The sequence below is a fragment of the Gobius niger genome (assembly GCF_951799975.1).
Source record: "Gobius niger genome assembly, chromosome: 15".
Lineage (NCBI taxonomy): Eukaryota > Metazoa > Chordata > Actinopteri > Gobiiformes > Gobiidae > Gobius > Gobius niger.
The window spans coordinates 10,394,231-10,408,208 of record NC_136866.1 but is presented as its reverse complement, the minus strand read 5'-3'; the positions used below and the strand labels follow the sequence as shown (position 1 = coordinate 10,408,208).

At 38.0% G+C, this 13,978-nt stretch overlaps 4 protein-coding genes across 8 annotated transcripts; 1 reads left to right on the top strand and 3 right to left on the bottom strand.

Annotated features, from left to right (window-relative positions):
• The first annotated feature begins 256 nt into the window (after positions 1-256).
• Positions 257-5,064, top strand: tmem181 (transmembrane protein 181). The gene is made up of 17 exons (XM_079572045.1): positions 257-630; positions 1,752-1,855; positions 1,950-2,017; positions 2,124-2,214; positions 2,292-2,413; positions 2,509-2,625; positions 2,708-2,788; positions 2,892-2,991; positions 3,109-3,239; positions 3,319-3,410; positions 3,497-3,554; positions 4,066-4,168; positions 4,247-4,298; positions 4,381-4,484; positions 4,542-4,628; positions 4,702-4,768; positions 4,848-5,064. Exons 1-17 carry the CDS (start codon positions 494-496, stop codon positions 4,930-4,932), a joined length of 1,599 nt encoding a protein of 532 aa, XP_079428171.1. The 5' UTR covers positions 257-493; the 3' UTR covers positions 4,933-5,064.
• A 517-nt stretch (positions 5,065-5,581) lies between these two features.
• dynlt1b (dynein light chain Tctex-type 1b) lies at positions 5,582-6,981 on the bottom strand. 2 transcript variants are annotated; one of them, XM_079572043.1, is made up of 5 exons: positions 6,926-6,981; positions 6,667-6,711; positions 5,993-6,116; positions 5,846-5,923; positions 5,582-5,773 (listed from the first exon to the last, which is right to left on the bottom strand). In XM_079572043.1, exons 1-5 carry the CDS (start codon positions 6,950-6,952, stop codon positions 5,703-5,705), a joined length of 345 nt encoding a protein of 114 aa, XP_079428169.1. In that variant the 5' UTR covers positions 6,953-6,981; the 3' UTR covers positions 5,582-5,702. The 2 variants fall into 2 exon arrangements, with proteins under 2 accessions (XP_079428169.1, XP_079428170.1); XM_079572044.1 differs by having other exon boundaries at positions 6,667-6,708.
• Positions 6,982-8,051: 1,070 nt separating this feature from the next.
• gtf2h5 (general transcription factor IIH, polypeptide 5) lies at positions 8,052-8,877 on the bottom strand. The gene is made up of 3 exons (XM_079571666.1): positions 8,792-8,877; positions 8,597-8,662; positions 8,052-8,327 (listed from the first exon to the last, which is right to left on the bottom strand). Exons 2-3 carry the CDS (start codon positions 8,629-8,631, stop codon positions 8,147-8,149), a joined length of 216 nt encoding a protein of 71 aa, XP_079427792.1. The 5' UTR covers positions 8,632-8,662; positions 8,792-8,877; the 3' UTR covers positions 8,052-8,146.
• Positions 8,878-9,277: 400 nt separating this feature from the next.
• On the bottom strand, positions 9,278-13,947 carry serac1 (serine active site containing 1). Of its 4 annotated transcripts, XM_079572302.1 has the most exons (18): positions 13,885-13,932; positions 13,568-13,602; positions 13,361-13,487; positions 13,164-13,200; positions 12,922-13,064; positions 12,691-12,780; positions 12,143-12,274; positions 11,931-12,049; positions 11,679-11,807; positions 11,507-11,620; positions 11,265-11,427; positions 11,028-11,178; positions 10,782-10,920; positions 10,604-10,704; positions 10,415-10,512; positions 10,084-10,266; positions 9,874-10,017; positions 9,278-9,790 (listed from the first exon to the last, which is right to left on the bottom strand). In XM_079572302.1, exons 3-18 carry the CDS (start codon positions 13,455-13,457, stop codon positions 9,654-9,656), a joined length of 1,977 nt encoding a protein of 658 aa, XP_079428428.1. In that variant the 5' UTR covers positions 13,458-13,487; positions 13,568-13,602; positions 13,885-13,932; the 3' UTR covers positions 9,278-9,653. The 4 variants fall into 4 exon arrangements, with proteins under 4 accessions (XP_079428428.1, XP_079428427.1, XP_079428429.1 ...); XM_079572301.1 differs by lacking the exon at positions 13,568-13,602 and having other exon boundaries at positions 13,885-13,947; XM_079572303.1 differs by lacking the exon at positions 13,885-13,932 and having other exon boundaries at positions 13,560-13,833.
• Positions 13,948-13,978: the final 31 nt, after the last annotated feature.

The window sequence follows — 13,978 nt, the reverse complement described above, 5'->3', positions numbered from 1 at the left end:
AAAATGCGTCAGTCACTCAGCTTTTTTCTGAAGTTAGTATTGTAGGTTGGCAACACCATCTAGTGGCATTAACTGATACAAACACAGTAGAAAAGCCAACCAAGAGTAATTAGACAGTTTTTAAATGTTAAAGCTAACTGGTTTGTAGGCAAATAAGAGAGCTTGTTCCGACCAACTATAAAAAAGTAAAGTATTAAAGCATGAAACAAATCATCAGTAGGGCAGGGCGAAGTGTCTCCCTCTGTCCGTGGTGCTGAAACCACGTGATCCTTCTTTAGCTCCATGCTCGTGCCTCCGTGCGCCTCCGTTTCCATTTTCAGCGCTTTTATCGGTCTTTTGAAGCGACACAAACAAATCGGCTTCGCCTGCATTTTCATTCGGACCACCAAACAATGCAGCTCCATCATTGAGTTTCGCTCTGAAGGTCGGCTGCTGCTTTGACAGCATACACCTGTTTCTGATCGCCATTTTTACAAGCCAAGCGCTTGTAACGATGGACACTGACTACTCGTCCGGTTTATTGGAGAATCCTTTGTACTCCGAGTTCAAGTATTTTTGTAGGAAGATCCAGGATGCCTACAATGAGCTGAAAGAGGATCTAACGCCTTACCGCGATGATCGGTTTTACAGGTAGGCTACACCGATTATGCGTCTTTTTTTTCTCAATATATCTTTGCGTAGGCCGTCTCCAGCCTTCTCGAAACGAAGACAGCGAGTGATCCGTTTCCTTTAAAGCTTCTTTATCCGTGTTCTTTACATATTATTGGTGCATAAACTGGACATGGACAACAACAATAATGTTCGAGCCTCTGAGCCACCCAAAGATGGCTTTGACTAAACCAGCGGGAGTGTGCAAGTGGAAATATCTCTGCTTACAGAACCACACCGAGCTCATCGGCATCTCACAACCAAAGCTCTCTCACATTTGTAAATTGATTAAATTGGTTAAAGAATAGCTACCTGTTTCCCCCCCAAGTTTAAAGAAAGGTTACAGTCACAAAGGGTTACACAACAGAATGGCTATTCCAAGGGTCAGCTACCCATGTTTCCTTTGGGATATTATCCACAGGAGCACTTGAGACTTCCAAAAAAAGAAAAAAGTCTACAATTGAACAGTATGACTTGTGTCTTCTATGTCTTCGGGACAATATTTTCAACTGCTGGCCCTTGAACAACTAGTGCTCTTGAAGTAGCCCTCGGCTCTAAAAACTTAGGCAATTATGTCAACATAAATACTTGGTTCAGTGTCCATGTGCAGTTTGATACCCTGACCCTTGAATTCAAACCGCAGGCAAACAGTATTACATTTTCTGTAATGTTTGTGCAATGTTAGTCCACTTTCTCTTGACGCGCACCGATCACTGCGCCACATGACGTAGCCCCGCCCCCGGTGACGTGCCCTCCAGTTGTCGCAGGCTGATGTTAGATGATTACGGATGTAGTTTCATTTCAGCTTTTCCCCGAAAGGACATATATTACGAACAATGGAGCTGTAAGTTGTTTCGTGGTAAAACTGTGTGCTTCATTTGACGAGTTTGTAAAACTATGAGGATCTTAATATTTATACCATCTGGCAGTGCTAACACCAACTAGCATCATAGCTAACACAGTGTTGACTTCTCTTTACGCACCTGTGCCAAAGCAGATGGTCCACCTTCGATAAACACATTCAGTTGAATTTACTCCGTCTTAACATTGTGTTTCCGATTAATCTTCTTGTAATAAGTGTTTATTTTGTCCATACTTTACAGACTAGCCCCCATGCGGCTGTACACGCTGTCAAAGAGGCACTTTGTCCTTGTTTTTGTGGTGTTTCTACTATGCTTTGGCCTAACCGTCTTCATAGGGATTGCAGGTATGTATTACTTTATGGCAATGTTGAAAGATTGCCCAGGGGGCAACATAAGGAAAATTGCAAAACCAGGTATGTGACATCTCTATATTACTAGGTCCAAGAATAATTGCTGAACAAGAACATAATGGTGACCAGCTACTTGTGAAGAATTCCTCAGTAAAGGTAAGTGTCTGCATCACAAGCTGATGGCTATAGTTTAATTTTAACATGCTGACATTTTACTTTGAGGAAGAATCCAACTATTTTAATCTAAGGATTTATTTTTCAGACTGGCCCCTACCCCCTCATCTCTCCTCCTCTCACCACTTACAATCAGCAGCTCTGGCTCATGTGTTTGATGCAGGTTGAACAAAGCAGTGGTACGCATAGCCTTGATTTGGACTTTTGCTGCAAATTTTTCAATCTCAAGACTGTACATGAATTTTGTCTTCGGTAGTGGTGGACTTTCAGCAGAATTTTGAGATCAACGTGGAGCTAAAAGGAGTAATGCAAGATGCCAGTGTTATGCACATACACAATGTCCCTTCGAAATCTAGAAAGTTGCATTGCAGCACAGTCGTAAGTATTCTTCATCTTCAATGCTCTTTTGAATCAATTCTCAAACATTTGTAGGCTGCAAATCACTGTCCAATGTGTTTTGTGCTCCCTGATAGAAATGCGATGAGATCATAGTATTGCATTTGGGCTACTTGAATTATACACAGTACCAGGTGACTGTCAGCTTTAAAGGCCTTGAAAACATCACGTATGACATTAAAACCAATTTTGTGGTAAGTGACGCTTGTTCAACAGTAACGTGCAGTAAAACAAAAAGTAAAAAGTAAAACTATTTCTTTTTACATATACTTTTAGTGGAAAATGTACAACTCTTCTTTCTCTCAAGTGGAGATCTGGTTTCGCTTTGTCTTCGTGGTGATGACCTTTGTTGTGACGGTAAGGTATACGTTTCATTTGTAAGAAAATGTGATTGTGTTTTTTAGTATTTTGGAGAATTGATCAGGTATTAAGTTTTTCAATGTTCTTGGTTGTGTTTTAGTGCATGTTTGCTCACTCGTTGAGGAAGTTTTCCATGCGAGATTGGGGCATTGAACAGAAATGGATGTCTATACTACTTCCTCTACTTTTATTGTACAATGGTAAGAATTAAGGTTTAATGACAATCTGATTTGAAAAAGTAGACATTGAAAACAAAGCGCGTGTATTATTTTTATATGTATGATTCTACTAATTCAGTTATTACAACTTTGTCGTAGATCCCTTTTTTCCTTTGTCATTCCTGGTAAATAGCTGGTTCCCTGGGACGTTGGATGCATTTTTCCAGGCTCTCTTCCTTTGTGCCCTTCTGTTGTTCTGGCTCTGTGTCTATCACGGCATTAGGGTTCAGGTGAGCTCACTTTTAAAGGTTATTTATATTTCAACTAAGTTGTAAATAATAATTATGCATTTTAAACCCAAAATTACAGGGTGAGCGGAAATGTCTGACATTTTACCTTCCAAAGCTAATCATTGTTGGGCTTCTGTGGCTCTCAGCAGTGACACTGGGCATATGGCAAACGTAAACCCCTTCATATTAATATACTTGTGCTCAAAATATGTTAATGACAACACCAAACTCACACACATTGTGTATTCAACTTTTAGAGTTAACGAGCTTCAGGACCCAAGCTATCAGTACAAGGTGGACATTGGCAACTTTCAGGTTGAGTATATTAATTTATTAATGAATTATTAAAAGTTAAGTGTTCTTCAAATTAGGGCTGCAACTAACTATTATTTGGTCAATTAATCAATTAATCTCTTCGCTATGAATGGTGTATGAACATTTTATTTTTTAAATTTTATTTTATTACATAACCATCACATGGGATCGCTTGAGGACATGTTGATGGAGTAAACTTAAAGTGAATGTTTGTTGGAGGCTCTTGGTGCTAATTCTGCTTCTGATTGGATGAGACACAGACTGATAATTATGAAATTTTCAATGTACAAAACACTATGACCCTAACTTTTTAAAACAAAGTAGGTTATCATAAAAAATACAACATTTTCATGTCATTTTTGCTCTATTTGAGTCTGTTTTTACTACAAAACGATTAATCAATTACTAAACTAGTTGTTGACTATTTCAATAATCGATTATTGTCGATTAATCGATGAGTTGTTTAAGCCCTATTTCCAATACATAACTTTAGTTTTGTGTTTTCTTTCAGGGTATGAAGGTCTTCTTCCTTGTTGTAGTTTCTCTCTACACCCTCTACCTCATTTTCCTGATTGTCAGAGCCTGTTCGGAACTCAAGAACATGCCCTATTCTGGTACAGTGCATCAATAATGTTTTATTGCACAACAGTACAGTGTCAATCTAATGTGTACTTTCTAATGTGTACTTTCAGATCTCCGGTTAAAGTTTTTGACAGCATTGACCTTTGTGGTCCTCATAATAAGGTAAGGTATTCAGTTTTTCTCAGATCTTTAGCTTTGATACACTAATGTGATTTTTTTTAACACATTTCTCCTTCATCCTCAGTATGTTCATTCTCTACCTGAGGTTTGGTGCCAAGGCTCTTCAAGACAATTTTGTAGCCGAGTTGTCTACTCATTACCAGAACTATATCCTTTTTAATAATCTACGTGCAAATTCACATTATTTAATTTAAACAAGACACTTTCCTTACCTAAGCACACCAGCTGAATTTTTATCTTTCTATGGTCTACTTAACTTTTACTTGTACACATTAGCATTTGTGTATTCTCCTTCCAAAAACGCCCTGTATGGTAAGCATATCCAATGTAAAAATGTATTTTAGGTAAATATGTTGAATATTAAAACGCACATTTGTGGTTTCAGACTCCCAGCTAAAGGATAACCCCGCTTTCTCTATGCTGAATGATTCAGATGATGAAGTTATATATGGGTAAGCAACTTACCAAGAAAGTTTTTTTTTGTTAATAACATTTCTTTTTAACTGGTATCAATTTGATTTTTTTCACAAGAAGTGACTATGAAGACATGCCTTTACAAAATGGTCGTGCAATTAAAGCAACGGCTAAATACCAGGATGAAACGGACAGTGATTGAGATCTCAATTTCATCAGTTTCCAATGGACATTTTGGAAATATATGTACTGTATTTAAAGTATTTGCACCACTAAAGGATATTTTGATTGTGTACATAAAACTATTTTTAGAGAGATGCCTTCTGAATGTACCTACTTTATTTCAATCTGCCTTCTAACTTTTTGTTTTGTTTTAATGGAAAATGTAAAAAAAAAAAAAAAATACACAACAGGTGATTTTTTTTTTTGTAATCTTGACACTGTATTTTTGGAGGCCTGAGCAGGGGTTGAAAACATACATACCACAAATGTAATACAAGTTTGGGATTGGTTGACAAATGTTGTTTATGTACAGTGCATTGTTCAGCCATTGTCAGTATAAAGGGGGTTTAAATGATCACTTTCAGTACATGAACTACTGATGTATTTTATGTGTCGCACCTTATGAACCTGTGGCCAATAAGGATTTTTATATCATTTGCTTGGGGACTTTTTCAGAGTTTGTTAAAATCAGCCAAAACTTACTGCTTGCTTACATTATAATTGCATAATCAAAACAGTGCCTTGTCTTTATCCATCACAAACTTTTTTTTTTTTACACTAATTATAAAGTCGTGTAGTGTGTAACAGTGCAACATTGTGGCTTCTGTTTTACAAGTTAACGTGAGTTGATGGGAGTTGTGTACATGTTAATTGTTATGTATAAATTAAAGATTGTTTTGTAAACTTAACAAAGAAATTTTATTTAACATTTAAGCTGAACACTAGAAAAGGAATCAACAGCCTGCAATATCAAATGGCTAGTCCAAAAACAGTGACGATGCAGTACATTGACTTGTTTTCCCATCTCACTGCACAGCTTCCTGTTTAAAACAAATGCGTTATACTATTGAGTTCTCGTAAAAAGAAATTACAGTACACTACTACAATCTTACCGTCAGTGGTGTTATCCCAAAAACAAGCATTAGCCGTTTGCAGGCCAGCTCCATTTTTTTGCATGATGACACAGGTTACTAAAAAAAAAGAAAAATCCCCTGTAAATCATGACTTGCATCATCATGACGGTTTTACTGTTGACTAACCAATATATTTGAAGGACTTCCCCAGTTTGCTGAGCTGACTGAGGCACTGCTCCACAACACTGGTCGTCCACTGATTCACTCTGTTGTGCTGATAGGTGTTTCCACCAATGGTTGCTTCAACAGACTACAAAGAAAGGAGGTTAGAGCTTCATACAAGTAGAGAAGCTAAAATATTTACTATACTTTGTAATAATACTTTGTAATAATTTTATTTTGAAGAAGTAAAAGTAGTGACCGATATAACTACTCAAGTAAGAGTAACAAAGTGCCTGGGGAAAATACTACTGAGTAACTGAGTAGTCAGATTTACGATTTAGTGACATAAATTATTACAAACAATACATGAAATTATGTACAAATCCTGGTAGGCTATTTCCAAAGGAAATGCCTGAAATGATACAAAAAGTGTTTATGGAAAAAAAAAAATGTTTTCCATGAAACACAAACTACATCTATTTTATGTATCTCATGAACTAGCTTGCCTCTTAAAGATTACGAAATCCAGCTTTTAAACACATTTACTAAGGATTTACTACTATAGAAAAAGCACCCCTGAGCAATGGTGCTTAGCAACCGTAGGAGTCCCTAGAAACGAGAGTACATTAACCAGATGGAAGTAACACTGTACTGAAAGAAAGAAACTTGTTGTAACGTTAAATAACGAGTGAACTAACCTCTTTTACGATCTTGCTTACTTCCTCAACAACAAAAGTTGTCTGCTGAAAGAAAAAGTACAAACAACAAAAGTAATACATCGCCAACAGGTGCTAGCGATAGCTGTTGCTAGGTAACGCTAGCTTGATAGCTAGACACCTTAAACACAACAACAAAAATAATGTAATGTTAAGCGTTACTGGCAACCTTGGTTATGTTAATTTTTTACACCACGTGTAAGCCGATTTGACAAAAGCAAAGCAAATGTAAAATACTAACCTCTTCCTCTGCCTGAAAATCATCCATCGTTTAGCACTGACTGTAACCGGAAACAGTTTCTCAGATAATACAATTTCAAAATAAACCCCGATTTTTGTGCAGTATAACGCTGTTTTTTAATCAAGTTTTTACTTTTAACTAACACAAATTATTTAATTTAAAGCAAGATGGATGGATTGAAATAGCAAGGCCGAGGTCTCTCAGAGTTAATTTCGCGTTATGAAGCTTAATAATATAAACCCGTTTGTGATGGTGTGCTAATTTAATTTTCCAATGTAGGACTACATCTAAAAAGCTAAACTACCTTGTTAAAACAATTGATTACATGGCTATTTCATTGCCATGACGATTGAAATACCAATTTATTGAGTTAGTCATATTGGTTATATCAACATCTTAACATTTAACATCTTAGAGCAATGAGTAGTCCGTCCATCCATCCATTCATTTTCTTCCGCTTGTGGCCATAACACCTTTGCTATCCAGCAGGTAAGGGCCTGGCAGTTTGGATTTCCTACACCAGGAAGCCTGGCGAATGTAGTGTGTGAGTGAGTGGTTGGTGGTGGTCGGAGGGGGCCGATGGCGCATACTGGTTGCCTCGCTGCTGTCAGTCTACCCCGGGGCAGCTGTGGCTACAATAGTAGATCACCACCACCAAGTATGGAGTGCATGAATAATGCAATGTAAAGAGTCTTTGAGTGTCCAGAAAAGCGCTATATAAAACCGATGCATTATCATTATTATTATTATTCATCCGCTGGCGAGTCACGGAGGCAGCAGTCAGACTCTGAGCAGAGATTCCCAGACTTCCCTGCCCACGCCTAATTCTTCCAGCTGTCCTGGGAGTCTCCTTCCAATGAGACATGCCCGAGGCACCTCAGCTGGCTCCGCTCGACGTGAAGGAGCAGCAGCTTTACTCTGAGCTCCTCCTGGGTAGTGAGCTCTTCACCCTATCTTGAAGGGTGCGCTCAGCCACCATGCAAAGGAAACTCATGTATCTCTTGACCATAGGTGAGGGTAGGAAAATAGAGCCACCGGTAAATCGAGAGGGTGGAAAGTTGTAACAAATTAAATTACAATGTGGAAAAACAAATCCAAACATGACAAAATCTCTTTTTGTAATACATTTTAATGTCATATTGCATATTTCCTCTTTCACAATAGATATGGCAGCTATGTGCTTTATCTATGAAAATGGCCAGTCCATGATAATTAAATCAGTTACTTCTGTGTGATTGGGAACGAGTTTTGGTCCATCAGTTCGCCCACCCTGTCCTGCAACATCTGTACCACTTCTGCAAGGATGAAGACGTGCGTGTCGTCCAGGTCTTTGAGGATGAACTTCTTTCCAAGGGCCATTTTTTCATCCAAATAAAGAAGGAACTGTTTCATGGCAGGATCACTAGATCAAGCACAGATATAAGGGGAACAAGAGACATTGGAGGTAAATAAATACTAAAAATCTGCAAAGTGATACTTGAATAACAAAAAAAAAGAAAGAAAAAGTTCCAAATGAGAGCACAGACACAAAAAGTATTCTGGCTGTGATTTATGGAACACACACAACTATGAGTTGTTGATTGTTTTTGTTAGCTTTAGCATAGTTACAGCATTTACAACACAAGAATACATTCTCGCCCAAAAAATATTTTCAAATCGTAAGGCTCTTACCACTCAACGAGGACTCCTTTGTGCACGTTTACCATGTTGATCGATGTGGTGAAATTAATAGGAATCCTGTAACAAGAAGAAAGCGGCTTATTTGTTTAGCATCAGTGGTTAGCATTACCCAAATGGCAACAGAATTAGGTATAATTAGTATAGATGAAAGCAAAATAACACATCTTAAACCAAAAGCAGACTTACTTAGGTGTATGCCCAGTAGCATGTAGACTACGTAAACATTAAAATAACGTAGGTACCGTCTTTATAGACTTACAATGTTGGGGAACTACGGAAAGCAGAGTGGGGGCTTCTTCTTCTTCGGTTTGTTGGCAGGTGACAACCAACAGCTTAGGTGCATACCGCCACCTACTGTACCGTGTGTGCCTCTGGAAGATAGTTCAGGTTACTTTCTAGTCTCCAATTCATACATCAGGTCATCGTTACAAACTCTCCTCTGCATCGCATCCTCCACACTGACACACCACACATAACACTTTGATCAGACTCTACTTTGCCCATTAAATATAAAGTTTACCGAAAACAAGTGTGGGCAAATCTTCCTCTCAATCTTAATGCTTGTTGGGACAATTTCACAAAACATTTCAAATACATATTTTGTTCAGTTCGTGTTATATTTTACTGAAACAGGCACAGTTCAATAAGTAGCCAGACAATTCAGTTTCACATTTAAGATGACTCTGATGGTTAGTACAGTACACATAGCCCACTGTTATTAGATACTCTAAACCAAAATAAGATAAGTTACATAAGTTCACAATTTAAAGAAGTGTAATAAGGCTACAAAGGACATTCTTATGTTTTTACAGAAAAAAATGACTCTGTAGTTAGCTGTATAAATAAAATTGGATCAACTGCATTTGAAAATTACATAAATTAGTAGCTCAGTTAAAGTGACCAAAGCATAATATAAGTTTAATGATTACGTTACAATTTAAACACATGAAAATAGAATATTTACAATCTCAGGAGGCAGGTTGGTTACAGTGGTTAAGGGTTTTAAAAGTTTCCCTGCTTCAAGTAAATCTGGTGATTGTGGTTCAAGTTAATGGTTGATGTATTTGTGCAGTGCTTCTTGAATGAAATGGAGACTTCGTCTGTACAGGAAAGAGTCTTTCTTCTCTGGCTTACAGATGTTTAGATGATCTACATTCACCTCAATGAGCTCTCCAATGCCCAGATCTGAACAGATAAGAGATTAAAGACAATGTCAATGTGAAAATGTCATCCCACTTTCCTCAACACAATTGTTTTTAAGAGTCTACCTGCAGATTGAGAAGGCACCACCAATATTTTTATCATAGGGCCGATGGAAGTAGGAAGCGTCTCAGCAAAACTGAGCACTTTAATGTCCCTTTCTCTGGCCATATCCAAAAAGTTCTCATTGAGGTAGCGCAGTGCTGGAGAGTCTTTAAACACAAAGCAGTGCATTAGTTTCAGGCATTTTTTGTGAAACATGTTATTCTTTCACTGACCTCTGCACAACTCCTTGACTTCAATTGAGGGAAACAGCAGATATCTGACATTGACTGAGTACTCTGCCATGTAGGTGCCACGATGAGGAACACTATAAAATAAAATGCCTTTGGTGTTTTTAAGCAGATTTTGCATCTCTGGGTCTTCTGCAGCATCAAGCAACATTTTCTTCACGAGTAGCCCTAAATATGAAAGGTTATAGAATAGGGTAAGTGTCAAACTGGGCCAACACAGAATGAAAATCTTGACAAAAATGTTTAGAGAGTGCATGCTACGAGACTGTAATTATATGACAAATAGCCAAGTGTTTAAAAAGAAGCAGATAAATACCTCCCATGCTGTGTGCTACCCAGACCACTGGTCTTTCTCCAACACCAGCCTGCAACAACTTTTTTAGCAGCTCTTGACTCCTGCAGGCTAATGACTTTCTAAATAGACAATGATGTAAACTATTATTCAATACAATTTCATTTTATTGAAAGGTCAAATAAAAAAACAGGACAAGCATTAAAGCATCACCTCTGATTCTCTGCAGGGCAGCTGGACGTCCAATCGCTGAGATGAGTGTCATAATCCACCGATAATACTCTGATATTCGGACAGTCTGCCGCCAGCCATGACTATTAAACAAAACATAACAATAATTGACAAAATACAAACAAACGCAGAAAAAAAAATGTTTACTTAAAATTCATACTTTAGGCCAGCACTCTGTGTAGTCGTCACTACTTTCTGTATTGTCTTCAGATGAGATACTGCGGTCTTTCTGTCGCCACGTTTTAAAGGCTGCTCCTAAAATACCATGAATGAAAAGCACGTCTGCTTTGATCGGCTGGCTGAAAACAGATAATAGATCATTAAATGGATGAACTGCTCATTTGAATCACACTGTATTTCAACATTGAAATTTTTTCCATTTAATTTGTATAATCTGCGTTCCTACTTGCCACGTGTTTGGGGGTGGAGAACATATAACCCATCCTCGTACTTCTCCATAACTGTTTCTCTATCCAAATTGGCAAGAGCACGAGCTGCATGGGACGCTTGTATGACGTGCGGAGACTGCATCATCTCACCTAAGACGGATACCCATCCTAAATGTATGTCGTTGGTGGGTAAAGACGAAAGCATGATTAAAGCAGATAGAAGCTAAATGTATTAAAGCCATTTACAGACCTACCTGACTGTACAATGGCTTGATGAAGACTTTCATTAATTGCCAAATTTCCAATAATGCGAACAATATTTCTTTGAATTTTGAGTGAGTCTTTACGGAGCTGGAAAACTCTCTGAAGCAAATGCAGGCCTCCATTTTTGACAATAGGATCACGGTGGCTTTGGACCTACAGTATAGTTAAGAAAAAATAAAAGTGCTATGGGTTACGCATGGGAAACATTGATCAAATAACTTAATACGTTTACCTTTGAGTGTTGCACCAGAGCTTGTAAACAAAAGGATTCTACTTTTTCAGAAGGGACTGAAGTCAGGCTCTGTGCATAGGGCAGTCCATTACCACCAAAACACCACAGTCCTCCCTGCAATGTATTCAAATGTTTAGTTTGAATATGAAAAAAAAATATTTCTGAAATGTACCCGTTGTGCTGCCAAAGACTGAGTGCTCTCTCGCAAAGCTACAGAGGTGAAATACTGAACACATTTGTCCACCTCTGACTGAGGCAAAGAGGCAAGCAGTTCTCTCAGTCCATCCTCCGCAGTCACATCCTACGTAATTGATGAAAAGAGGAGAGATTAAGATTACAGTGGTACTTACTAGCATTTTCTACAAATGTATAAATAGTTGATGCGATCCATGTGTAAAAGCAAAAAGAGTGACATTATACATACTTCAAGGTATTGCATGGCTGGTGGTGGCCTGAAAAAGCGAAGGTCAACCTCTGGGGTCCTGGCCAGGCCCACAGCTGTTCGTTGGTCTATGACCTGAGCCGCTGTCTGATACTGGTAGTCTGAATTAAAGATAAAAAACATCATAATGCAAAAAAAATGTTTATTACAGTATTATGTAAGCATGAAAAATGATTTATCAATGTTATCATTACCATGCCAGTGGTGATTTTCTGCAAGGTCCTGAACAGCTTGCAGACGAACTGCTTTATTGCCGGACTTCGTTCTCTTCAGGAGGACCCATAAAGCAACTTCATGTGGGTCTGCATCCACGTGGCGAAAATGCTCTGTTTACATTAAATAGTTTTAGGGAGTGTTAATTGAAAATTTACATCGCATCTTTTACATTTGTAAAGTATTGGGATCAGCTACGCATGTGATACTATATCTAGAAAACTACTTTTGCAACTGTGACAAAATTACAGACCTTGTGGGTGCACACTTTGACTTATCATCATGAAAGCTTCATTAAAAGGGCGATGGTTAAATTGGAAAATGCCACACATTGCAGAGTGCCAGAAAATACAAAACCATACAGGAAATAAGGAAAACAGGATGTAGAGTGAGAGAGACAGGTGTTTCCTTTAACCTTTGAGTTTATTAAGTTCATTCTTTCTTTAGTTACCAAAGATACCAGGTATTTACAAAGACAAAAAAAACCTCACAAAACTACTGGTTACTGGTTGTAAGATAAAAGTCTTACCATCAAGCGATTGTTGAAAAAGCCAAGAGGACACTTCCAAAAACCGCCGTGCTGCTTTATGTAGCTCTTTTCTTGCTTTTTGAGTAAGTTCTGGGAAAAGAGGAAGAGAAAGAGGAAACGGTGTTAGCACAGGGCAACTGAACACCTGGACACTTACAACAACCAAACATAAGACAGCAGCACAGTGTTCAAACCTTTTAAACATTTTACTTGATTTATTTTAAGACTTACCTGCAGCAAAGTTCTCTTTTTCCTCTGATGATATGGCTTTAAGATAGATATAGGATTTGTACTTCTCTTTGAGGATTGCACTGGTGTCAATAGTTATGGCCTTGTCCAAAACAGCTACCTCATACGTAATAAATAGACAGCCACTATGTAATGGACAATAATAGACATTTTAGGCAAGAAAGGCTAAATTAGGCACCATTAACGGAATTTATGTAGTTGAATGATATAAAACAGTAACGTACCCCAGGACCACAGCACTTGTCACCTTGGCCACTTTTTCTGAAAATAAAAAAGACACAAAAAAGTTAGCTTTATTGTACATTAATACATCTAAATTGTAAAGTAATCAATAATATTTCGTATCTTCATTAGCCAATGTTTCATTGTCAAACTTTCAATGTTTTCAATTTATAGAAATGATAATGATTTTAAAACTGACTTAAGTTTCTCCATTGAAACACTTTCTTCACTCCAGATCCTGATGTGGTGGTACTCAGCCTCCGACAGCGGATCAAACGCAGTGCTGCACCAGACATCCTCCGCAGGCATTCCCCAGGACAAGGGGGCTGGAAATCATTATTAAACAACCAACCATAACTATACATGTAAACTATGTGTGTCAAATTTAGACAATTCACCACTTAACCTCTTTGCACTCGACACACAAATGATGAACTGCTACTACGAGATACTATGTAGTTGATAACTTGAATTGATCTTACTTGTGAAAATCAAAGTAAATAGCTCATAATGAGTCCACCACGTCTTTAATAAATACAGCCAGTTGATTTTAAATAACAATTTGGATTAGAGACGCTTCACCAAACGCTGCTAGCTAAAGCAGAAATACAGTTTTAAGAGCCCACAATGACTTGATTAGCTGCTTGTCAACAACGACAATAGCTTTAATAGAAATTCTATATTTACAGAAATCCTCGACAGTGCCTTTTAACCACAAATTACTTTAAAAGTGCTCAATCCTCTTCACAATCCAGCCGCTCGGGTTAGCTGTCGCACAAATAATACGTCACGAGATGCGTCAAGCCAACGCCTCTTT